Consider the following 27263-nt stretch of genomic DNA (forward strand, 5'->3'; position numbering starts at 1 on the left):
TGGTCCTAAGATGCCATATTCAGGAAATGTCTTTCTGCACTTGAGTAATCATGGTATGATTTGACCTACAAATCTGGTGAATTAATTATATTGAGCCTGTACTTAAAATAATATAATAGAATTGAGTAAAATTTTCAGATAATGCAAAGTTGGGTGGTATTGCCCATACAGAGGAGAATCAGAATATATCATACCCTAAAATCTGGATGACCCTATGAATTGAAGTAGTGAAAATGAGATGAAATTTAATAGTGAAAAATGCAAGGTCATTCATTCAGGGACTAAAAACAAAAATGTTTGGTATAAGCTAGAGATTTATCAGTTGAAAGTGGCAGAGGAGAAGGATGTATGTCTGTTAATTGATACCAAGATGACTGAGCCATCAATGTGATGTGGCCATGCTAAAGGCTAATGGAATCTTAGTATGCATCAGGTGAGGTATTGCCAGTAGAGAAGGGAAATGTTAGTACCATTATAGAAGGCACTGGTGGAACATCATTTGGAATACTCAACCTATCTGGCTAACTACCTTACTGTCACTTACAAAGAACTGGATGTTCTTACCAAACAGTTGAGAAATATTTCTCAGTATATATGGCACTTCAGTAGCTAGGAAGAAGATGTTTCTGCGAGTGGATTCTACTATATAAGATACATAAATTAAATCAAAGCCCAAGTACCTCCAGAGGGAATGCCGGGGAGGGGAGGAGGCACGTGCGGAATGTGTGTTGGGATATCTTCACCAATGCGAATTAGAGTAAATAAAGATGCGAGGTATACATCAAATGGAACCACTGCAAAAAAAGTTTGCATGTAAGAGCAAAGCAGAAAGTGAGACTGACATGGGAGGGAAAAGTAAGGGATGTATATGGAATAAGAGGAAATACAAAAACAAATAACTGTGTGCAATTAAAAAGAACCTTGCAGTTTGGGATGGTTGAAATCAAAATACAAACTTTTGACAACATCCCCTCTGAGACCCAATGTGTGAGAAGAAAATTTTTGTAAACATATTGAAATTGATACGGTGGCAACTCATAGTCTATTTTTTATCTGAAATGAAAGATGAACCAGGCTTTACTGGTAGAGGAAAAGAGCCTGTTTTTTTTTTCTTTTCTAGTCTTGGATAAAATGTGATTTAAGAAGAATTTTCTTCTTAGTTGAGGTTGTCTAGTATTTCTACAGGTGTGCTATAGCGCCCAGCCTCAAGCTTCTTCGCTTCTTTGAAAAATTGTCGTTGGGGGGGAGGGTGTCCAAGAGATCTTGTGATGGTTAAACCACTTCACTCTATAAAAGGCACTGCAGACCCCCAACTACCTTCTTTTTTTTTTTAAACTGCTCTTTTTTTAAAAAAAAAACTGCTACTTTAGAGAGCAACCTGAGTTCATTCTTGCCCTCAGGCCAGGTATTTCACAAATATAACTTACTATTTCCTTGTTAAGTGCCAAATAGATGCATCTTGTCTTGAGCCCAGAACAGCTATAAGAGATGTGCATCCTGTTCACTATGATTGGAGAGGACCACCCATGACCACATGCTTGTGCCTTTTTATGTCTGTGCAGGACTCTCCTGATAATCCAGTCAGAGATTTTAATCTTTCTCTTTTGAGTATTAGCTACTTCTAAAAGGCAAAGTATATCCCTGACCATTGTTTCGTATTGTGATAAGTTGTTGAAAATGCCAGGTATCTTAAAAAGTTAGTGAAAAATTCCTGTCCATCTCATAACTGTGCCCTTTGACTTTACCTTATGCCATTCTTAGGAATTTATCACTTCAGATGTTGCAGCAAAATTTGAGTTGGGCTAATAAGCCTGGAGGCTAATTGAGTTGTATTTAAAGCAACTTTTATGACATAGTATTTGTATTGGTATGAACTATGAAGTTTGACAGGTGCCACAGGATGAATAATAAAATTCATTGCTAATACACTACCAGTAGTAAGGTTTTTCTTGGGGGAAAAAAAAACTCATAAATGTAAATATTCATTTATAACACTAGGCAATCCCATAACTACTTAGTTAATTGAATGGAATTGCTCTATTGAGTAATTTCTAAAGCTAATTCACTAAATAATCATTAATTGGCTCAAGTTGTATTGCTTGCGTTTAAATAATGAAATTGACTATTCATATCTGAGAATTTATCAGTACTTTAACTTTTAAGACTCAAACATGAAGAGTTTTAATTCTTACATAAAGATTGCTATGACTATAAATATAAAGCTATATTTTAACTTAAATGTTTCCCAAAGACCATGGAAGTATCATTACATGTTATACAATCTACTATGTATGTTTAAAATAACTTTCACACAATTTTAAAAATGCAAAACATTAATGTTTCAGATTTGCTGTGTTGCATATGTTACAATTCATCAGGCAATAGCTTGACGAAGGGAACAGTAATAGTTTTATTTCAGTCCTGTGGTCTTAAATGTTGTTTACTTGTTTTCCCTGAGTAAATATTTTAGTTGAACTGGAGGTATGCTGTGCTATCTGTTGAACAAGTCTGTCCATAGTGAAATGGGGAAAGGCTTTTTGACCAGAAAAATGGAGTAGAACCTAGTCATTACAAAGACATTATTTTAAAATGTTGAGAAAAATCTCTTCCTCTGTTAGTCACCTTCAATTATTCGGTAAACTTCCGATAATCTGGCACCTTTGGGACCCAGGGGGTGCTGGACTGTTGGATAGGCCGGAGTATCAGGAGGTGCTCCAGAAGGGGGGCTATGAAGGGTCTGGGGAGGAGAGTGGGGTGGGGGAAGCCCCGCGCAGCCGCTGGCAACAGGCCAGCTGGGGCTGCAAGCGGCAGTGGAGACATGGGGAAGCGGCAGGGCAGAGCAGCTGGGGTGCTGCCAGGTTGGTCCCACAGCGCTGCCCCTCACCTGAGCAGTGCTGTGGGACCAACCCGGCAGGACCCCAGCTGCTCTGCCCCCCGCTTCCCTAAGTCTGCTGCTTGTCAGTTTCAGCAGCGGCGGACTTAGGGAAGCCGGGGGCAGAGCAGCTGCTGGGTTGGTCCCAGTTTCAGCAGTGGACTTGGGGAAGTGGCGTGGAGCAGCTCCAATTGTCCGGCTGGCCGGAGTACTTCCGGGTTCCAGTTGGTGCTGGACTATTGGGAGTGCTGGACCACTGGATGCTGGACAATTGGATTTTTACTGTATTGTCTTCCATAGGAGGAGAATTAAGTCAAGAGTGAGTGCCTGGTAAATTGCTGTCAGAAATGTCTTAACTATAATACTCTCCCTTCTCTCTCCCTCTCCTCCCCCCCCCCCCCCAATTCATTTTTCCAGAGGTAATGTACTAAATAATTTTTTGCTACCATAGACAAAGAAATTAATAGATGTGTTTGAGACATTGGCCAGTAATTTTTACTTGGACCATTTCAGATGCATCAAAAAGTGTTATTTGCTTTCCTTTGTTTCAGAAATGAACATGTAAGAGTATTGTTTCTTCTACAGTTGGTATGTAAATGCTCTCTAGCTACTAGTTAATATTGAAAATAGTGATATTTTGACGTAAATTTAGCTTCATTCTGGATTGTTTCTTTGCCGAAGAAATGGACTGCTAAGAAGGGTGCTGAAAAATATGCTTCTCCTTCTAGATGTTGCTCATGGCCCTTGAGCTTAATATAGATAACTAATTAAATCTCATAGCTAACTGGCTTGATTTATGGGTATTGTAAATGTAGAGCTTGACTCAAATGAAGATGCTACAACTGCAAAAAGCGTAGTATTTATTAGCTGAGACTCAAGTTAATAGCAGGACTTGTAGGCTAAATTAAAGGAAAGGTTTCACAATATGCTTCACATAGAAATAGTTTAAGGATATGGATTATGGACTGACAGTCTGAAGAAGCTGTAACCTTTCATTCACTTTTTTAATTAGCACCAACTTTTCATCACATTATTGTTACATTACTAACTAAAGCAAATACCTCAGGTAACTGAATTCTGATTTTAATTGTGATTTTTTTTAAAATAATAAGTCACCATTGATTATAATTACAGGTGAGGGTCAGAGCTGCGAAGATGAAACTGATTGCAAGGTCCCTAAATTTTGAACATTTTGTCTTCTCTAGTACTTATAGTGGGCCCATCTGCTGCTGTTACAGAAACTTATTTCAGAGAAGTACCCACTATAAACCTGAAAAACATTGAATTTTTTTTAAACAGAATACTAAATTGAAACTTGTCAATACATAAAGAATAACAGTAAATTATAAAATTGAACTGAGTAGCTTAATGGTAGAGTGAAATGTTGATTGTAAATTAAAAATGAATTGAAGTCTTAGACTTCACATTTATTCCTTCAGCTACTGTTGTTTTTTTTTTAATCGACAGTTGAACATTGAAGTTCAGCTACACCTGACGTGGAAGGTAGTATTCAAACATGTCTCTTCAAGCAAACGTGCCAGTACTGCATAGCTATAATGGGGAAGAATTTGGCCCCCAGGCATAAGGTGAAAAGCCTATTTATTAATAAACTAAATAGGATTGTCACTGTTCACAAAGTGCACACAGTCTCTGAATTTAATATTTTCTGTTAACATCCCAGGCATAGCAGATTGATTTCTGTAGCTTTGGTTTTACAGCCTCTCTCTGAGTTACGAACGAGTTACGGACCAAACACTTGGCCGTAACTCGGACCCTACTGAGTTACACGCGACCGTGCTGTTCGTAAGCGCGTGTTGCATTCATAACTCGGGGACCACCTTTACGACCGCTCCATGGGAGCTTTGGTCGTAAGTGCGAATGGTCGTAACTCGACCATTCACAACTCAGGGAGCGGCTGTATATTAAAAATTATTGCTGGTTAGTTCTGATTTGTGATGTTTCCAGTTAGTTGAGATTCCCGTTAAATGGTGATGGTTCACATAAGATAAAAGTGTGTTTACCTTTTCTGTAAGTTGGTGATATTTAAGGTCTGTGTTCCCTGTAAGCTGAGTGCTTGGGAGTCCATCCTGGGGTGCACCTACACAGCCGGGCTTAACTCGAAATAAGCTATACAAATTGAGCTATGTCAATTGTGTAGCTTATTTTGAAATAGTTGATTTCAAAATTCGGAGCATCTACACAGCACTTACTTTGAACTAAAGCACTCTCCTCCGACATTCCTTACTCCTCATACAATGAGCTTTACAGAAGTTGGGAGTAAGTATTTTTGACATTATTTTAAAGTAACTGCCTATTGTACAAACGCAGACTACGTTATTTTGAAATAACGCTACTTATTTAAAATAATGTGACTGTGTAAACATACCCCTGGAGAGATTCATGTGCTGCTCAGCTGATTAACAGACATGCTGCTGGCTGTGGGTGCTCGATTGGTGGTACTCATCTACACATGCAGTGGTTCACATGAAAATTACTCTGCACATGAATGGAAAAAAATTAGAGGGAACATTGTTTAGGTTGTGTCGACACTGAAAAGCAAAAACCAGAGCAATCAAGTCTCAGAGGCCCAAGTTGGTTGATTGAGGTGTGAACTGTCAGGCTGAAAATAGACGTGCAGATGTTTGGGCTCAGGCTGTAGCCTGGGCTCTGAATCCTGGCAAAGCAGGAGGCTCCAACTTGAGTTCATATGCCAACAAAGCTATTTTTAGCCCATCGGGCCTAGCCTTGCTGGTTTTGATTTGTGATGCGGAAATACCCTAGATGCCTGGGGAAAAAGCTGTCCTTATACAGACATTTCATGGCACAGGTAGTTTGCTGTTGCTTAGCCATCTTGTACTCAAGTAATACATAGCTAGTATTGAATTAAGATGTCAGTCTTCTGATTAGTCTTGCACTGTTTTACTGGTAATTTTTGTCACCCTGACCAAACTAACCAGTCCTTTTCATCCCTAATCTGAGTGTACTTGGAGATATCAACCTTTTGTCATCTTTGCTCACAGGAAGAAACATGCTCCTCCCTCCCCGCCCCCCACTCTTCGCCTGGGACTTGGACTGTGGTCCCCTGGTACTAGCTGGGTTAACCACAGCAGAGCCACATGTCTGTAATAACTTACCACTGGGCTCTGACCACACGTATCCAGAGATGATGAGAGGTATCTTGAAGCAAAATATTGTTTAGAACCAAAACATTTCAGGAAAAAGAAATCTTTAAAAGAATGAATAGACTACATGCATGTTTTGCTTAGCAGGCGTCTATCTGTATTTCAAAAGGGAAATTTGATAAATGTGGGCTTCCCACTGGCTATACTTCTTATCACCTTCCCTGTCCCCAGGCACCAAGTTACTTTAAAACTATATATAGGCCTTGGTCGTGTTCAGTATATTCATCAGTAATATAAATAATAGTATATCAAGTACACTTACAAATTTTGCAGATGATACCAACCTGGGAAGGGTTGCAAGTGCTTTGGAAGATAGGATTCAAATTTGAAATGATCTGGGCAAACTGGAGAAATGCTCTGAAGTAAATGAGATGAAATCCAGTAAGGACAAATGCAATTTCCATTTAATAAGGAACAATCAGTTAAGCACATAAAAATGGAAAATGACTGCTTAGGAAAGAGTACTATGAAAAGGATGTGGGGGTCATAGTGGAGCACAAACTAAATATGAGTCAATAATATGACACTGTTGCAAAAAAGCAACATCATTCTGGGATGTATTGGCAAGAATGTTGTGAGACTTGAGAAGTAATGATTTCACTCTACTTCTCACTGATTAGGCCTCAACTGGAGTATTGTGTCCAGTTCTGGGCCCCCCTGTTTCTAGAAAAATATGGACAAATTGGAGAAAGTCCAGAGAAGAGGGGCGAAAATTATTAAAGATCTAAAAAACTGGATCTGAGGGAAGATTGAAAAACTTCATTTAATATGTAAAGAGGAGACAGGGAGGACATTCCTTTGTGTAACAACCTTTTATATACCTGAAAAGGTAAGAGAAGAATTGTTCCAGTTAACCACTGAGGATAGAATAAGTTATGGGCTTAAACTTCAGCAAGGGAGGCTTAGGTTGGACTTTAGGGAAAACCTTCTAATGGTCAGGGTGGTGAAACACTGGAATAAATTGCCTAGGGAGGTTGTGGGATGTCCATCTTTGGAGATTCTTTTTAAGAGCTGGTTAGACAAATACCTGTCAGGCATGGTCTAGATGGTGCTTGGTCTTGCCATGAGTGCAGGGGACTGGACTATATGACCTCTCGAAGTGCCTTCCAGTCCTGTTTGGATTCTATGAGAAAAATACCTTGGAGCTAGTCAGGACCCTCAGTAGCTTTCCTATCTTTCAAATGTATTGGGATGTTATTTGAGAGCTATTGTTTTCCCATTAACAGCCCCCATGGAATTAAATCAATGCAGGTATATAAAAGTCTGTAAGGATTGTTTTAGTAAAATCTCTCAGGGATTAGATAACATATGGTATTCATAACAGTGGTATGCAGCTCCTCGATGATGATGATTTTGGTTCATCAAAAAGAATGCAAAAGCACCTAAGTACCATTGAGTGGGTGCTGTTAAAATCTCACAACTTAACATGTGGGCTTCAATTTACCTGGGGAGGAGCTATCACTTCTGGGGGGAAGCTAGCACAAAATCCTGTACGTTGTAATTGAAACTGAATCGCTGTGTTTAAATCTTGTTTTATTTCCTCTGTAACATCTAGCAAGCAATATGCTTTACATATTTTGGTTTTTTAATAAAATCACCTTTTTAAGTCTATAGTAAAATGCCTGTGTCCTAGAAGGCAGGAGGTTCTGTGTACATGTGCCTGAACTGAAGGTCAGCTATTGAGAGATGACAGTTTGTTTCCAAGTTCTCTTTTCAGGGAGGGTTAAAGAGCTTAGGGGTACCCCACAAGGAGAATTTCCTAAGTGCTTCTTCCTGGCTTCCTGGAGTTTTTGCATTTGGATACTGCAGTGTACCACCCGATGTCAAGGAGTCTGTGACCTTGGAGAGTCTTTCAGCAGAAGCATATAGGTAGGGTATTTTTAAGGTCTCTTTCAGGCCCCCTCCTTCTGCACTTCAGGTACCAGAGTTGGGAACAGCCTTGACAGCGTTTCTTGTATTGAACCAAAAACGTAGAAGGATATAAAGCTTCTGTGTCAAATCTTTCTGCAAGCCTATCCGGGTTTTGTTTTGTTTTTTGCCTAGAGTGAAAATGCTTACTTTGCCTCACTTAAAAATGTTTCTTTTGCCCAATCTGAGTTTTTTGTGGGGGTTTACATGGGCTTGCAAGTTTGCATATTTTCCCACACCAACAAGGTAATTCTTAAGTGTCTAAAAATATGTAAAATGTATAAGGTTCTCTTTATTACCTAGCTCCAGTATGCTAATGTAAATTGTTGATTTAAGTCTATCAGGTCTTTCTGGCTTCCAGTTACAGGTGTGTGATGTCCTAAAATAAGACTTAACCACTTTATTCGTCCAACTACTATGGTTCATGTAAACCCAGTCTTCAACATGTGTATAATATACATTTCATTAACCTATTTACTTAATGACTATTTAGATATAAGGTTGTCTACACTGCAAAGTTAATTTGAAATAACAACTGTTATTCTGAATTAACTTTAATAGCGTTTATACATGCTATTTCAAAATTAATTGGAAATTGCGGTGTGCTTAAGTCGAATTTGGTAAGTCTTCTCTACGAGGAGTAACTCCAAATTCGAAATAGCTATTTCGAATTAAGTGCTGTGTAGACGCTTAATTCGAAATAGGGGGCCTCCAGCCCTTCCCAGGGAGCCCTGGTGGCCACTCTGGGCACAACCAGGAAAACTTACTCTCCCCTCCCCCAGCCCCGGAGCCATTAAAGGGGTAAACACTGGCCACAGTGCCTGTCCCAGCTCCAAGCCTGCCAGCCCAGAGCCAGCAGTGGCCACCGGGGCCCCTGATCCTGGCCCCAAAACATAAGCCAGCAGCCACTGGCAGCCTGCCCTCGACCACTTCCCAGGAGCAGTCTGCCAACTCCCAAGAGCCTGCCAGGGGCTGGAGAAGGCGGGCACCTTCCTGGTCCAGGGTGGAGATCATGGACCTTATTCAGGTTTGGGGGCGGATGCCTCTAACGTCCATGATCTCCGCACTAGATGGAGGAACGCCGCCATCTATGGCAGGATAGCTGCCAGCCTGGCCACCAAAGGCCACATGTGAACCAAGGAGCAGGTTTGCATGAAAATCAAGTTGGTCCAGCAAGACCCTCAACTCTGGGCCCTGAGCTTCCCCTCCTGCTTCTTCCCCTTGCTTCCCCCTTCCGGTTTCCCCCTCCTCTCTCCCACCTCCTTTTCCCAGTCTCCCCAGAGGTTCATCTTCCTCCAATAAACCCAGTTTCTATTTTTGAACATACACGTTTTTTGTTTCACATCAGGAAGGGAGGCTAGGGAGGATGTGAGGGAGGAATGGGGCACGAGACCCCAGGGGGGAGGACCAGGGTGGATGCTCTCCCGCAGGGCCTCATGAATCCTGACAGTCCCCGGATGAACTCCCCGGATGGCAGCCTGCAGCAAGTGTAGCCGAGCTGATGGCAACGACCCCACGAGATGCACCGGTGTGCCCAGGGGCAGCTCTGGCTCCATGTGGCCGAGTGCTGTGGTGTCCCGAGTGCAGGCACTCAGAGCACTCCAAGACAGGACTGCTTTGCTGTCCCTCATCGAGGTAGACAAGTGAGCGGGGAACCCTAAGAACTGTCTGTCCTGGGTGGGGAGCAGGGTCCCTGTAAGCACGGAGCTCAGTTAGCCTCAGGCAGCAGCCCCATACACCAAGTCCTAACCTGATGCCCTGCCGTCACTGGTTCTGGCCAGCCTTAACTTCAGTTCAGGGTCCACTTAGTGTGGACGCGCTATTTTGAAATAGCACAACGCTATTTCAAAATAGGTTTTGTGTGTAGATATGTTAATTTGAATTAACTTAATTGGAAATAGTTAATTTAAATTAACTAACTTGAATTAACGATGTAGTGTAGACATACCCTAACAGATCTATAATTTCTTAAAGATTTGTATTATGTATTTGTACTGCTAAAGAAGTGAGAGATGGTGTCATGTAGCAATGTAGGGGGAAAAATAGGTAATATAAACTGCTTTGGGGCTGTACCTTTCCAGACCTGGGCTTTGGTGGCTGACTCTGTATGTCTTGGCTTTATGCATACCTTCTTGTAATCAGGTACTGAAGCTGGTTACTGTTAAGATTACAATAATTTTTAAATCCTTAGCAGTTGTTTTGTAAGCAGCTATTGAACATCAGTAGCCAACATGGAATCCTTGCTTGCTTTTTAGTTAGCTCTTCCCCAGGATTTTTTACCCTTATATAGCACAGAATATGGAAATAGAGGAAAAGGTAAAAGATTTATACAATCTAATACTTAATCTCTTCCAAATGTAACGAACCTTCTTGAGCACAATATATTCCTTCTCTGTCATCCTTAACATGCTATTCCTGTTCATGCAGCTGCTCTTTTTCATGCCTTGCAGTCTTCCCCCTCTCCTTTCAGACACTTAATCTTTCCAGTGTTTATATGGGCACCACATGTGAGTCCACACATGGTCATCTTCTTTGCACTTTGTCATGTAATCCTCCTTCCATTAACATTGGAGATCTTACACTTGTAATAAAGCCTCATTCATATGATATCATTTTTCCATTTCATAATCTCAGTTACTTGATGAATTTCCTTTCCTTTCTCAAAATGTAGTGTCGATCCAGCTAGCCATATGTGATGCACTTATTCATGTTCAGTTGCATAACTCTGCCTTTTTTTAGGTAATTACCTGTTAGGTTTTCACCTGGATGTATAATAAAATTCTATATTATTGGTCAGAAAAGTCCTTTTCTTACTAACCTGCTGGATTGCACACCATATGAGTGCTAATTACACTCTTTTTTTTTTTAAGCATTCAAATGATCTCATCCTTTTACATGACCTATAATGCTTGAGTAGGAAATAACTTTCTTCTGTTCGTTGCCATCCTTTGCTCTGGTAAACAGCTGACTACATTTTTCATGTAATTCTTCATGTGCTACAGATGTCAACATTATTGAACTTTGTGCACCGACCTGTGAACATGACCATGAACAGATTTTCTTTCTGTGAACTGGATAATTGTTCATGTTCTGCATAACACATTACATATTTCTATGTTTTTCTTAGCCTTGAGTTTTTTATTGCCTCGTAGAGCATAAGGTTTCCCCCCATATAATGCTTTTGATTCCAAATCCCGGTGGCTTCTCTCAACGTGTACAGCCATAATTACAGAGAAATGCCTGTTGGAAACAATCGAAGACAAAGGCAATAATAGAAAAATGATCATAATGGTGCATACTGCTCACCTCACAAAAGATGTGTGTTGGAGAAAAGTTAAAGCATGTTCCTCCTTGTATGGACTCAAGTAGAGACATAGTTAGATGGTAAAGCAAGGCCCTCTGAACAAATCATTTGCTCAGAAGATGGATATCTCCCTTTTACAGTGCATACAGCTCTTTAACATTTGAAAATCTGAGTTGGCAGCATTATTGACTCTCCTGTAGCAGTACTATGATCTGTTCAGGAGCAAAGCAAGAATTATTTTTGTTACAACCCTTTATATTATTTTTTTAATTTCTCTGTAAAGAGTGCAACACCCCACCAAACAGTCAGCTTCTGTACTACTTCATGGCAGACTGATTCTCTTCTCAAAACAGCATTTTTTTTCTTTAACTCTTCCTTTGCATTCCTTGGGCTTGATAGTGCTTTTCTTTTCCTTTTTTGGGGCCTGGCCTCACTACTGTTGGCTTGTCTGGTTGCTTAGTTCTCTTCCAGTTTATTCAACACCCTTTTCCATTGTCAGTGTTAGTGAATCTCCTCTGCTGCTTTCTTGTCACTGTGCACTTCAGCTTTTTTTACCTATGTTCTCCTACAGATAATTCATCCTTCTCCATGCACTTGCAGCATGACAGACTTCTAGCTGGCGTACATTGATTTAGCTGCATACATGAAAACAAGGCTGCCCTGACTTAGCCCAGATGGATTTTGGATTTTCCTATATAGTCATTCATGTATTCATATTCTTCATGAACGCTGTATTCATGAACATAGTCTTCTAAACTGTGAGATGAAAGTAATGCATCGGTCTTCACACAGAGCAGTTGGTTGGACAGAAATGTTAGCTTCCATCAGTTATGATGGTCCTGATTATATTCTTTCCCTTTTGTGCTGAAAAAGAGAAACTATAGCCGCAGTAGTGGTTGATAACAAGTGCTATAGAAGCACAATGTACAGGCAGTCCCCGGGTTACGTACAAGATAGGGACTGTAGGTTTGTTCTTAAGTTGAATCTGTATGTAAGTCGGAACTAGCGTCCAGATTCAGCCGCTGCTGAAACTGACCAGCGGCTGACTACAGGAAGCCCGAGGCAGAGTTGCTCTGCCCCGGGCTTCCTGGAATCAGCCTCTGATCAGTTTGAACAGGCTGAATCTGGACGCCAGTTCCGACTTGCATACAGATTCAACTTAAGAACCCCAGGCGTCCCCAAGTCAGCTGCTGCTGAAACTCATCAGCGGCTGATTCCAGGAAGCCCGGGGCAGAGCATCTCTGCCTCGGGCTTCCTGTAGTCAGCCGCTGATCAGTTTCAGCAGCGGCTGACTTGGGGACGCCTGGGGCAGAGCAGCTGCGGTGCTGCCGGGTTGGTCAAGTAGCGCCCAGAGCGGCACTGCGGGACCAACCGGCAGCGCCCCAGCTGCTCTACCACAGGCATCCGGAGAAAAGCCTGGTCTGCTGGGGGGGGGGGGGCGTACTAGCTGTGCCTCGCCCCCCCCCCCCCCCCCAGCAGACCAGGGAGACACGGGCGGCGGACCGAGACGCACCGCGGTCCTGCTGCCCGGGTCCTCCGCGACTTTGCTCTGCGTCTCCCTGGTCTGCTGGAGACCAGCAGACCAGGGAGACGGGGAGCAAAGCCTCTGAGGACGCCGGCAGCGGGACAGCCGCGGCGTGTCTGGGCTGTCCGCTGCCCGCGTGCTCTGTGGCTTTGCTCCCCGTCTCTCTGGTCTGCTGGTCTCCAGCAGACCAGGGAGACGTGGAGCAAACCCCGTTTGTAACTGCGGATCCGACATAAGTCGGATCCGCGTAACTCGGGAACTGCCTGTACTGTAAACAAATGCAATTAACTATCCATATCCTTTTCATGTAGTAGTAATTACTTGAATTTGCAATTCCAGATGGTACTTCTCAACGTGCCTCAATGAAGGATACATATGTAAAATGTTCGGATCATGGTAGAGATGGAAAGGGACAAATGTATTTGACCACAAATATATGCCAACTGTGGAAAGGGGTAATTGGGTTGAGATGCAAGGACACATGAGGATGGGGACAGCTAAAACAAAGGGTTTAGGAGTTTGAGGTCCCTAAAAATCCTTCCTCTCCCCCCCGCCCCTTAAAAAAATCCCTTGTTTGATTCTTGTTCCATATCCAACAACCCTCCAAATTCATGCCCAAGCATCTGCTCAGCTATTAATTCCCTCTCCCTCAACTCCTCCTCCCTGATTCCTAAACCTCTGTATTGCATCTGAGAGGTGCAAGAAATAAATTTCTGTATCAGTTTAAATGAAATATTACTAAGAGTTCTCTCTTAAGTTGCCTAGTAAGAAATCAACTTATTTGTCAAACATTTACTGAATCTTTTTTGTTGTCTTGGTTAGACATACTTGCAGAGTGGTATTGTGAAATTTTTTTTAAGCTTCTTCAACCAAGCAGTTTATTTCTTTGACCTTTTTAAATCAATCAGCAGCAGCTCAGGTCCCAATAGCACCACACTAGAGCATGGCTCAGCTGTGCTAGAAAAGAAGCAGTGTCACTTCCTGAATCCCAGTGTCGCTACACCAGCTACTTGCCTCCATGTAAATACTCCGTTTTAGTAGTAAATCAATGGTTCAGGGAGTGACCAGTGTCATGTGGTGGTATGGCTTTTGAGGCCTTGACCAGTTTTCACCAAGAAAAACTATATAAACTAGAATCATGGCAAACATTTTTCTAGCGGATCCACTGAAGTCTGAGTAGCTGCTGAGCTGCCCCCCAAACGCATTCACACTCACACATACTTGCATTTGGTATGATAGTATTTTCTTTATTGATGTAAAGAACCATGTATCTGTTTTCATATCCATATAAATAAACCCATAACAATGTTAGTGGTAGTAAGCGACAGCTAGGGAAACATGTCAGATAACTTTGTGGGGAAGTTAAAATGATTTAGATGCTTGTTCTTGTCACATACAACCCTTTATTCTCAAACCTTTCCTCAATTTCAGGCATCTTTTCCACAGGGTGGAACAGCTGTTAGAGTAACCCTTATCGATTTTTTTTCTTTTTCTTTCTCAATGAATTAAATATCAGTAGTCACTAAAGCTGAGTTTGCCTTCAAACACGTGAAATGCTGTCAAAGTGTAAAACAAATGCATCGTGTAAAGGAAGGCAGTGGCATGAGGCAAGGCTGCTGTTTTGTGATTCTAAAACTGCATGGGGAACAAAATTAAGACATTTTTGTAAAACTTATTGCTAATGCTCATCTAAGAAACTGTTTTTCTGACACTCTACTAGTCAAATTTCAGCAAAGAAAAGATTAGATTGATTGCTAGACAGCATTGTGTTTCTTAGAACAGATATCTAGTTGCTCCAATCACTTAATGGGGAGGAAAGAAGGAAGAAATATATTAAAACAGGAAGATTAACTTGTCCAAGACAAATTGCTCATAAACTGGAAGGGATGGTTCTACGGACATTTAAGCTTGTCCTTCCTCAAACACACCATGTATTATCTAGCACTAGAATATGATTTGTGTTATATCCAAATCCATAGTTTATGGATTCATGAACAGTGGCCTGGTTAATTTTACCCTTAACAGGCTTTTTTACACTGTGTGAAGATCAGAAACAATGTCAGATGGGCCATTGCGCAAAAACAGTTGCTCATGAGCTTATCAAAAAGTACCATGATTAGCTCACCTAATTTAGTGATAGAAGCAAATTGTGCTCAACTTCTGTGAACAAGTAGTCAAATCTTATATATGAGTTTTCATTATTACATAATGTAGTCCTGTATTAATTGGTATTTTTAAACAGATTTCTCTCCTTTAAAAACATGAAGGGGGAAAAAAAAGAAAAAAATATACTTACTGAAATGGCACAATGAAGTTTTTCCATGGATATTTTTATACCACCTGACCCTGCAGTTTGGATGGATTGTACATGGCTTACACAGAGGCAAAACACAATTATGCAGAGATTGGAGTTATTCTATTTCCCTGCCTCTGCACCCCTTCTACAGTGTTGATTTAAAAGAAAAGATGGATATGACATTGACACTAGACTGTCACATAGAACTTAATTGTCTCTAAAAAGTCCATGTTCACTCTTAAATCAGTTAGGAGGGGTGGCCCAGTGGTTAGATGTACTAGTTTAGGATATTGGGAAACTCAGATTTAATTGTTTCCTTTACCACAGGCTTCATGTGACCTTCAACAAGCTCAGTTTTGATTTTGGTTCCCCATATATAAAATGGGGAGTATGCTTGCTAATCTAACAAGTGTTGAGTACAAATATATTAAAGATGATGAGGTAGATGGATTCTCAAGTAATTGGGGCTTGCAATACAGGGAAGATAATGGAGCCAGTCAGGGAAGATAATGGAGCAAGTAATTAAGCAATTCATCTGCAAACAACTGGAAGATAAGGTAATAGGTAACAGCCAGCATGGATTTGTAAAGAACAAATCGCGTCAAGCTGATCTGATAGCTTTCTTTGATAGGATAACAAGCTTTGTGGATAAGGGAGAAGTGGTGGACGTGATATACCTAGACTTGAACAAGGCATTTGACACGATCTCGCCTTATCAATAAACTAGGCAAATACCACCTAGATGGGGCTATTATAAGGAAGATTCATAACTGGCTGGATAACCATTCTCAGAGTAGTGATTAATGGTTCACAATTATGCTTAAAGGGCATAACAAGTGGGGTTCTGCAGGGGTCTGTTTTGGGACTGATTCTGTTTAATAGCTTCATCAATGATTTAGATGACAGAGTATGATTATTAAGTTTGCAGATGATACTAAGCTGGAATGGGTTGCAACTGCTTTAAAACAAAACTGGAGAAATCGTTGAAGGTAAATAGGATGAAGTTTAATAAGGACAAATGCAAAGTACTCCACTTAGGAAGGAACAATTCGTTTCACACATACAGAATGGGAAGAGATTGTTGCTGTAGGGGATCTAGTGGACCACAAGCTAAAGATGAGTCAACAGTGTGACACTGTTGCAAAAAAAGCAAATATGATTCTGGGATGCATTAGCAGAAGTATTGTGAGCAAGACATGAGAAGTCATTCTTCTGCTCTATTCTGTGTGGATTAGGCCTCAGTTGGAGTATTGTGTCCAGTTTTGGGCACCACATTTCAAGAAAGATGTGGAGAAGGTCCAAAGAAGAGAAACAAAAATGATTAAAGGTCTAGAGAATGTGATGTACGAGGGAAGACTGAAAGAATTGAACTTGTTTAGTTTAGAAAAGAGAAGGCTGAAAGGGGATATGATAGTTTTTGAGTATATAAATCGGTGTTACAAGGAGGATGGCGAAAAATTGTTCTTCTTAGCCTCTGAGGATAGGACAAGGAGCAATGAGCTTAAACTGCAGCAAGGGAGGTTTATGTTGGACAGTGGGGGAAAAACTTCCTGTCGGGGTAGTTAAACACTAGAATAAATTGCCTAGGGAGGTTGTGGAATCTTCCTCACTGGACATATTTAAGAGCTGGTTGGATAAAAATTTATCAGGGATGATCTGCAGTGCTTGGTCCTGCCGTGAGGACAGGGCACTAGACTCCATGACTTCTCAAGGTTCCTTCCAGTTCCAGTATTCTATGATTGGATCTTGGCACAGCCAATAGTTTTATCTAAGATTAAGGTTTTATCTAAGATTAAGGTATATATGTACTTTTTGCTAAGGAAGAGTGGGAGTCCCAGTTTGAGGAGGCATGTTTCACTAATTAGCTGAGCTAACTTGCTAAATATAGAGAATAGCCAAGATGGATCAGAGAGAAGGGCTAACTTCCCTGAGAACATACCTACCCAAGATGCTAGGAATATAATTGGGAGCATAGAACCCAACACTGTTATGTTTACACTCTAATTTCAGTGTGCTAGTTTGATCATAGCTATTCTGGGTATGTATTTTCAGTGTCGAAATCACATCTCTCACTAAAAGCACAGACACAACCTCAGACAAGCCTATGCCCAACTTTCTCAAAACTCATGTTTGAAAGATGAATAGATGAATTAGTTTATGAACACTATTAGGACTATGAAGCTTCTGTGGGCTAGAGGATTGCTAAGTGAAGCATAGTGACTGTCTCAGTAGTCACAGGACCTGTATAAGAGGAAAAGAAATAGAATAAAGTGAGCCAGCAGTGTGTGTTGGTATTGTACAAAACACATTAGAACACATAATCCCCTCTGAAACAACTTGCTGTCCAAAGTTAGCAAAGTAATTGATACACAGAATGCACTGCATGGCAGATTTATCACAGAAAAGTACTGGGGTTTCATGCATTATTTCTTAATTTGATGGATTTCATGAGACTAAGCTGTCTGGAAAGATTTTTTTTAATTTGCATGAGAAAGATGTAAGCTTTTGTAATGGCAAAAATAGATATGGCACAGGATGGTGTCCATTTATGCAGCAATATGGGTGATGTTAATCTTTGGTTATGTAATGTAAAATAGTTACTTGGTACAAAACCTGCAAAGAGCTGTTTCCATTTGAATTAAAAAAAGAGGGGGAATGAGACCTCATGCAGGTTCAGACTGAAATGATTACCATTATAACTTAAATGTGAGATGTTAATTGGAATTGGCAAAAGCCTTTGAATGGAGTGCTCATATACTCAGTTAAGCTTTTTTTTTTTTTTTTTTTTTTTTGTAGGATTAGAAAGGGAGGCATTTTTAAATACAAAAGATGAAACTTCAATAACAGGAATTTTGCCACAGACTCAAATAGGCTCAAAATGAACTGTCAAGCTAATGATCTAACACAGCAATCATTTGAATGACGGTGTCTTAACACAAGTGTGTCATCCAATAATTGCGTCTTGCCTTGGGTAACTTATTTGTCCCCCTCCCCATTTCTAGAAGAAAAATCATGTCATCCTACAGGCTGTGCCTTTTCAATACTTTGGGCTTTAGGCCAAAATATCATGATCTCTAGTAAGTGATCGGGTGCTACCTTAGCAAATTTGAGAAACAAGCTGAAGAGTGCTTAGGCAGCTTCTCAACTGCTAGTTTTTTTTGCTGATATTAGTTGTAGGGATTTTAATCTACCCCAGTAACCAGTGGAAAACTAAGCACAAGGACCTTGAAGTAGAAGGCCTTCGCATGAGCGGGACATCTACACAAGGGTTACTGCAAAAGGGCCTGTGATACAATACTGGTAGTGGGTTACTCAGACATGGTCACCTGTGAGAAGACTCATGGAATGCAGATGAGACCTCTCTGATCCGGCACTCTCACAACCTGATAGGACCCAAATGAGAGATTTTGGTCTCTCTCTCTCTCTCTCTCACTCACTCACTCTCTCTCTCTCTCTCTCTCTCTCTCTCACTCACTCACTCACTCACTCACTCCTACCTACCTACCTACCTACCTACCTACCTGCTGGCCTCCCAGCCACGCCTCCCCTCCAGCTAGCCCCGCTGGGCAGCCATGGCTCCAGGACCCACCAGGTAGCTGTACTGGAGCTCCAGGACTTGCTAGGCAGGCATGTGCGTGTGTCTCAACACCACTGGGTGGCAGATCTGCTGCCACCTATTGGATGGCCCTGCCATCAGCTCACTGCACGCAGCCTATTGCTCTTCCGGCCCAGCAGACGTACTTGCCCCTGGGACTCTGTTCCTGCAACATTGTACTGGACCATGGATGCCGCTGGGCCAAAGAATCCTGGTTAAGAGAGTTTCAACATGTACACTCTGACTACTTCATGCCTACTATCCCAGACAATCCTTGCAACACCTGGCAATGTGTTAGCATGCTGTACATGATGATAGGTACATCTCTTTACGGTCTGGGTGCATCAGGCTGAGAGTAAACAAATGAGCTTTTTACAGTTCTAATCTGTCTCCTCGGAAAAGAACTTGGTGTAGTTAAGATGAGAGATGCTGTATTGCACTGAAAATTCTTAAGACTTTTCACCTAATTAGAAAGTTGTTAATCTAGCTTCAGTTTCAAGCTAAGGTCCTCATCAGATGGACACGTGGCAATTCAGTAGTCTATTGTATATAGTGTGGAAATAGTGCTGTTTTCCTATAAACAAGTTTTGACTATGTTAAATTTTGCACATGGATAAATGGTTGAGAAATGTAATTTCGTGTGGGAATACTGGTTTACCAACAAACATCTACTATGGGCTATATAACTTTGTGTAATTGTAAGAAAGTGGGATGATAGAGCATCACAATGTATCTTGATTTGAACTAATATAGTTCTAATTTAAGCATCAATGTATAATAGTAATTGTAATATAGTTGGTAAAAATTAATATCATTCTAGTATGCTAGATAAATGAATACCTGCTTAAACTCTTATGGTCTCAGATGTGTTGTGCTTGTTCAGTTCCTATTCTTGCTATAGAGGCTCTCTCTATTTTTCTGTTATGTCTGTTTTGTTCTTTACTCTTTGTTCCTCTACTTGTCTTTATTGTTGTCTACCAATACTCTATCCCTATTATAGTGTGTGCAAATTTTGTATGACTTGGCTTCCAGAATTGGCCATGAATAAGATTCCTCTGTGTTGACTTGCCTCCACAGAAGTCCAGTGACCTACAAAACTGAGACTGGGATGTTGTTTGTTGCATTAAGAAACTTCAGTTACCCTTTTGTGAGTTTTAGACTTATGAGAGTTTCACTGCAATAGTTAGCTTGAGTTAATAGGCTCGAGCTACTGGAACTTGTTTTGAGCAAGCCTTGTCAAACTTTTCCTCCTGAAAGATGCTTATTTCAGACAGTTGCCAAGGCAGAATGCTTCCTCTCATTTTATTGCTTTGAACAAAGCCGTTGTCAAACTTTCCTCCGATAATTCGATGTAAACTTTTACTATAACTTTTCTTCCCTGCAGAGAGAGTGCTTCCCTTTGCAAAGCCAATACAGGGAGAGAGAAGCAGGAAATTTGCAGAACATAGTAAGTAATACAACTATATTTGAGCCTGAGCCTTGATTAAGATTAAAGACACACCCACACCCTGCCCCCCTAAGATTACTTGTCTATCCTATGCAGTAATGATTTAACAAGTAAACTGGATGTCCATGTGCCATCTGAATTTCAAACAGTGCCAACTGAACATTAGTAATTGGGAAGTAAGAGATCAAAGCCAAAAACCAGTCATGTCATTTTGTAGTTGGCTTAATGTATGCACTTGTTCATAGTCTTTTTTTATGCTAACTTTAGTCATAATGTATCTAACTTCTTGGTAGTTAATATTTTCCATGCGTCCTTTCTGTAATGTAACACATTTCAATGAGTGACTAGTAACTAAGGAACATACATTAAACTATTATAAGGGGTGTATGGCAGAATAAAAGGTGAGTGCTAATGGTAGTAATTACAGTCTTAATGCGATGTATTGTGGAAGCAATATTTGAAGAATGAAAGTGCTGATGCTTTTAATGTACATGAATATTTGTGTTTTTTAGAAAGCGGTAAATGGCAGGCAACTTATTTGTGAAGACGAAAATCAATTGGGCCAAGACAGCCTTCAGCAGATGTACCCAGTTCACAAGCAGATGTGTTACAAGAATTGGAGTAGCAAGCACCATCAAAATTCAGGAACTGGAAGAATCTACATTAATCCTAGAGAACACTATGTGTGATCACTTTCCCTGCTGTGTATTTTTATACAAAGTAAATTGGTGTTAGGTAACTTTTGAAAAATCTATAAGTTAACACTTGTTGATTATAGGGCAAGTACTTATCCTCTTGTGTTTTAACAGTTTCTAAAGAAGTAGGTACAGATCCAATTAATATTTTTTTATGTGTGTGGTAAGAGCTGATGAGAAATAAGTAGGTAGAAAAGGTAGATATTTCTGGAGAAACTATTGCATTTGTGTCTTTGATTGCTAATTTACTTTTTGAGTAGCACAGAGCTCATCAGTATCGTACTGTTAAAATTCTAGTGTGTGTGGATAGCTAAAGGGATCCTCCACAAGCAGAGCCTGAGCTGCCTGTGTTAAGCTCACCAGATTTCAGACATGTCAGCCTATTCATCTGTAATTCAAATCTGCATACAATGAATTTAGAATCCATTTCCTTAATTTTTGGGGAATTCTCTCTTCTCCCCACCCCTGAAGTAGATGTGCTTAATAAAATTACACTTCCCGTGTACAAAAAGATAGGGTCAAAGCTGGAGAGAAAAGGTACATCCTTGTGTAAAGTGAGAAATTTCTGCCTGTGAATGAGGATTTGCTTAGTCCTTTAAGATACGTTAGAAGCATTACCACTGGTAAAAAATAATTTTACTGAGGTACTGACAGTACCTGACTCCAGCTGGTGATCTTCACCTCTGTTTCCCCACTACCTCGATTTCCCATTCAAATACACAGACAGGCACTGATCTGCTACCGTGCTTTCTGAACGAATACTGCCTGCCTCATAACTGCTGGTTGAATTCTTTACTGCTGTAAGTCTCAGGTCAATGTTTAAGTCCATTAGCTTCCAGTTCATGTCACCCTTCATTTTACACCCAGTCTGAGTCTTGGAACTAACTTTTAGCTGCAAGAATATGTTCATACCTGTTTATCTGGTTTAAAACATTCCCACAAGTGCCACACATGCATCTCCATCTTGCCCGCTTGGATACCAATCAAGTAAACAGGAACTGGGTGCTCAGTAGAAAAGAAAAGCAGGATACTTGTTTGCTAGGGCCATAGTTGGCTGACAAATTAAATTTCCTCTGTGAAAATGCAAACAGCTTTGCCAATGGTATCAATGGAGAGTTGGGGGCAAGGTTATCACTGTATTCTAACCCTGGCCAGAGCCGATGGAAACACTAGTGTTGTGAAATAGCTGGTGAATGGTTTGCCAAAGGAAATACCAATACAGGTGGAACTCTGCTGGTGTTGGTACCGCTGGAATACTGTATGAAAATAAAATTGTGTTGAAAAGGCACCGTGTTTTTTATGAGTGCAAATAAGTTTCCTATCTGTTAAAGAACCTGCATAGGTAAACCTGTGATACCAAATTTTTCTTGTTTAATGTCACTGGACAACAAATGGGACAAGCTCATACAGGTGATTTTAAAGCCGTGTTTCTTAAACTTTTTCAGACTAAGGAACACCAAACAATTTTCTTAATGCGGAACACTGAGGATTTTTTGTTGAGCAAAAAAAGTTGGGGGGAAAGTTATTGGGGGTGGGCGCGGAAAAGGTTGGGGGAAGTTATTGAGCCAAAAAAAAGTCGCCTACCCCTTTAAGGACATCCATTTGGTATTCTATTGTTCTGAGGCATACCTCCGATTGCCTTGCAGCACACCAGTGTGCCGCGGAACACAGTTTAAGAAACGCTTTAAAGACTTGAATGCTAGGACTTACAAGAGAGTGAGCATTCTAGAGTACAAAGAAGGGGTCTCAATAGACACTAGACAATTTGTTCCATATTAGGACATGAAAAAGAGTAAATGAAAATCCCCCTCCACATTTACCCATGCAAGCTAATTTTCATTTGAAGTGTGCATGCTTGTCTCAGGCAATTGATTTATTGGTGGTTTTAAGGGCAGCCAAAGATATTGGAATATTTTTAGTTGACTGGTTAATCATCTAAAACATGAACTGGATTTATTTTATAAGTATCAAACTAATTAATGCTGAAGTTGATGGTGTGGTAACTTATTTGATAGTAGTATCTTTAGCCTTTCATAAAATGAATGTCTAAACAGTGGCAATTGCATATTGGGAGTAAGTAAAAATATTGTTTCCACTGCGAGTGTTCCTTCATGCGGTAATCTACCAGTTGGATAAAGTTGTTTGCTTTATCTCTCCTAACTTTTTTGATTCAAAATACACCAATTTCCCAGCTCAACAACTATCACATTAATATTCTTTTTTTCTATAGATACCATTGTAACAACTTGCTTAATAACACAGCAAAATGTACAGGTCTTAAATTGTAAGATGTCCTAGAGCTGCTCCCCAAAAACCACACCATTCAGGGGTCTGGGGCTTTGGGCTTCCTCCCTCAGTAGAGCGCGGCAGGGCTTGATGCTTTAGACACTTGAGAGGGGGCCACTAGGGCTCATCTCCAGTGGGCTTCAGCAGAATTTAAGCATTGAGAATGTAGCTACTGGGCACTTCATTGATTAGTGCAGCAGAATGAAAGCTGAGATTGAGAACAATGAAACAATGTCTCACTGGAGTGAAAATTCTCTCTCAAAAATGATTTCCAGTGTGTTTATCTCAAATTGATTAACAGTTAGTCTTCACAATTTGGTTCCATGACACCATCTCAGGCAGCAAAATCAGTTCCAAAATCTATTTTCAGCTCTTGTCTATAGCCTGTCAGAGATGGAAGTAGGGGACTCTGACTTCAAGCATTGATGTAAGATGCCTGAAGTGCAGAAATTTTGTGTTGAACACCTGTTTCTTGTGTGTTCGTACATCCTGTGGCAATTGGAGGAAAATAGATAAGACGAACAGTGGAAAAACGGGAGAAAGCAGCAGTTCTTCTATCATTGTATACACATGACGGTGCAAAACAGGAGTGGGGAGAAGACACAGAAGCTTGCAGTTGACAAAATAGTCTCTGTGCAAGTGTTTCTCTTGTTTCTCTACAGTGATCCCAGGTCCTTGCGTGTTGGCAGATGAAATCGCTTGCATTGTTGCTTCATTTCTCACAGATTAAAATTTCAGTTCACAAGGGCCCAAGAGACGGTAGAACAAGGAAGAAATGAGCAAGCATGAATTGGACAGGGAGAGAATGTCTTAACCTCTTTTTGTTTTGAGAACATAAAAGGATGTTGCTATCTTTTCATCGGTTTCCCCTTCAGCCATCTTTTAAGGGTCAGAATAGAAATAATTTGCATTTAATAAGCAGTCTTTATCTGTAGACCTCAAAGCTAGTGAGTGAGGACAATAAATACAGAAGTGGCTGAGTACTTACTGACTTCATTGCTGATGTAGGAGGAAATGTCTATCACCAGAGACTAGATATTGATAAGGTCTCTAAAGAAAACATTGTCATGACGATGTTTAACCCTTCAGAAGTTGGGATAATGTCAGAGAGAATTTTAAACATCGTAGAAGCGGGAGGAAAATAATGAAATAAAACAAAATTCAGAAAAATGTACTGCAACACCTATTGTTATAGTACTACCTGTCGCAGCAGGTCCAGTGTTGCTGTGGCAAATGCTGCCCAACAATTCAGTAGTGCAGATTCAAATGGAATTGTAGCCATTGATGCTGTGACTCCTGCATGCCTGCTAACAACCTGTTAAATCTTAGTGTAGGTAAGGAGAGGAAGACAACCAGTGGATTATGAACCAAAGCAGACCTGAGTAGTGAAGCAGAGTACTACAGCAGTTGAGGAGAAGGAGGTTATGCTGCTGTTCTTAAAGTTTCTCGTTGCTCTATGTATCTAAAGTATTTGCATTTGGATAAAATAATTTATATGGTAAGAATAAGGAATTACCTTTCTCAGAGGGTTATCTGTGTTGGTCTCTATCTGTAAAAACGAGGAGTCCTGTGGCTCCTTAAAGATGAACAGATTGATTTGGGCATAAGCTTTTGTGGGTAAAAAAAACCTTGCATCTGAAGTGATTTATTCACGAAAGCTTATGCCCAAATAAATTGTTTAGTCTTTAAGGTAACACACGACTCCTCATTAAATGACCTTTGTTATTGATAGCACTTAGGAATTTAATTAAAGGATCCGGATACTAGTGTGCCAGGCATTGTACAAATGATGGAGAGAGCAATCCCTGTTGCAGATGGTTCCCAATGCTACTTGTCAGAGAACACAACAGATGGATGTACTAACTAATGTAATGGGGGGTGGGGAAGATAGAGGGATTATGCAACAAGAGAACAAATAAATTGGCAGACAAGCAGAAGTCACAGCTCATCACTTGCCTAATATTTAAGAGGCAAGGGGACAATAGAATACTGAAGATAACTACATTAAACAGTGGTATGGCTCACATGCAATAATATGTGAGATGATTCTCTGATCCTTCCAGGTCAAGCCCAACAGTCCTGGTAAAAATTGTCAGAGATGCATCAAATAAGGATTTTTCACTTGATTGTATCTGAATGGTAGAATGTCTTTAAGTATTTCTGAATCACATTGCATCTGGGGAGTACAGGCAACTTCTACCTGCTCACTTGTTTTCTGCATCTCAAGTTGATGCTATGCAAGTCTCCCATGTTTGCTTAATTTAGGAGTTGTTAGTCAGTAAGCTGGAGTGCATGGATGTATGTGGTTGATCTGAAGCTCATTTTTTACCAACTTAGACTCTCCTTCTACTAACCACCTAATTCTCCCAACAAAATGTTTCCATCTGCAAATGGTTTTGGACTCCATATGACAATTTAATGTGTAGGATCCTTGGAGATGTCTATTAACAGTTCTCTGAGAATTATCCACTATCAAACAAGTATTAGTGGTCTTCCCTGCCAATTCTCCCCATATCTCTAATGCACTTGGACACCAATCTGGTAGCATTATACAAACTAACTATAATTCTCAGTGAAAATTGTGTACATAGTGGAATGGTTGCTGGCCTTGAAAGTATTGCCCATGAGAGAGGTAACTTCCAGATCAAGCCTTTTGTGCTTTGCACTATTGTTGCACTTGAGAGCCAGCATATCTCAGTACAACTCACAGGAGCTGGAACCATATAGCCAGCAACTTTATGGAGGCCAGCAATGCTCCATGGGCCACGCTTTGGGAACCTTAGTTATGAAGCATCAAGCAGGTCCATCTTTATCACAAACTTTTCACTTACTATTTCCTTTTGATGTAAAATAGAAAAAGGAAGATCTTGTCTAGAAAATGTGTGGTTTAGAGTTAACAAATGCTAAACGTTAAAAGATCATTTCTGTTTAAGTACACAACAAGGCACCAAAAGTACACAATAAAATACCATGTGCAACAGGTGAAATACAATGGCTTTGAATATTATTTTGAAACAAGCTTCTGTTTTATCTATTGGTTAGAAGAAGGTTTGAATGGATAGTACAAAGAGTTTCAAAGTTGTTGCTGTACTTGCCATGTACTGAAACTGGTTTGGATCAATCATGTGAAATTGAATACTTGTGATTTTTTTTTAACCCTACGCCTTTACGTTTTGCTTTGCAATATTCAGAAAAAAAATTCTTTACCCTTCTGTCTTCTGATGTGGCTTAATCTTTGATATTTTTTATTTCAGTTGTCAAATTAGGGTTCTATCAAAGTGCCAGCCAGGACTTTTTCAGGGAGATTTTAACCAACAAGGCTATGTTAGCTTTTGCCATTAAATTGCATAATGTTCCATTGTTAGTCTGGTTCATAGAAATGCAAATAAGTCTCTGAAAAATATTGGAGTTCAAGTAGGTTGCTCAAGGTATGCAGACATACAAATTGCAAAAAAAAACTTTGTAATGCAAATTGTGTATTAATGTGGAGTTTACAAGTATAGTGATTAGATAGCTGCATTATTAAGGACTTCACCTGAACCAAGCTAAAAGGATTTCAGTAATGCATGCAGTGAGGCTTAGAATGTTGAGTTGTGAAATATTGCCTACATTATATGATTTAGTATAAGCATACAACTCAGAAATGTGGGTGGGCAGGGAGGGGGAGCAATTCAAAATACCTGGAGAGAACAGAAAAAAGTGTAGATGTATTTTGAGATCAATAGAAAGGATAATATTGTTGAATTTGTGGCTATCCTAAGCTGTTAGAAACGGTCCTTTACTTTGCACATTTTTAAAGTGTACGTGTTGAGACATTTTTAAAATAAAAATATCCAGAACAAAAGTTTCCATCTTATGCGTCACTGTAGGGCAAAACTAACAATTGGCAGAGTTTTTATATTTTACAGGAAGTGTGATAAAGTCAGGTCAGAAGGTTACAAAAAAGAATAGAAAAAAGGTATGTTAGCCTCAGACTGAGGAGATCTCTGTTCCCTGGGTAATAGGGAGGGGCTGGTCTAGAACCAGCAGAGGCAAGGCAATCAGGGCAGTTAAACATGGGGGGGGGGGGGCTAATTGGCCAGGCTTAGAGTCATGGGAGCCTAGGCTGATTAGGACACCTGAAGGTAATTAGGGAAACTAATTGAGATTGGCT

The 27263-nt window shown here is 40.3% G+C and overlaps 1 protein-coding gene across 1 annotated transcript in view; it reads left to right on the top strand.

Moving 5' to 3' along the window:
• Positions 1 to 26954, top strand: part of NECTIN3 (nectin cell adhesion molecule 3) — a 132735-nt gene extending 105781 nt beyond the window's left edge. The window contains exons 8-9 of the mRNA XM_075908478.1: positions 20067 to 20129; positions 20642 to 26954. Coding sequence (XP_075764593.1) covers positions 20067 to 20129; positions 20642 to 20818 — 240 coding nt within the window. The 3' untranslated portion in view covers positions 20819 to 26954. The remainder of the gene's footprint in view (positions 1 to 20066; positions 20130 to 20641) is intronic.
• The last annotated feature ends 309 nt before the right edge of the window (positions 26955 to 27263 follow it).

Source organism: Pelodiscus sinensis, chromosome 1 (genome assembly GCF_049634645.1).
Source record: "Pelodiscus sinensis isolate JC-2024 chromosome 1, ASM4963464v1, whole genome shotgun sequence".
NCBI classification, from domain to species: Eukaryota; Metazoa; Chordata; order Testudines; family Trionychidae; genus Pelodiscus; species Pelodiscus sinensis.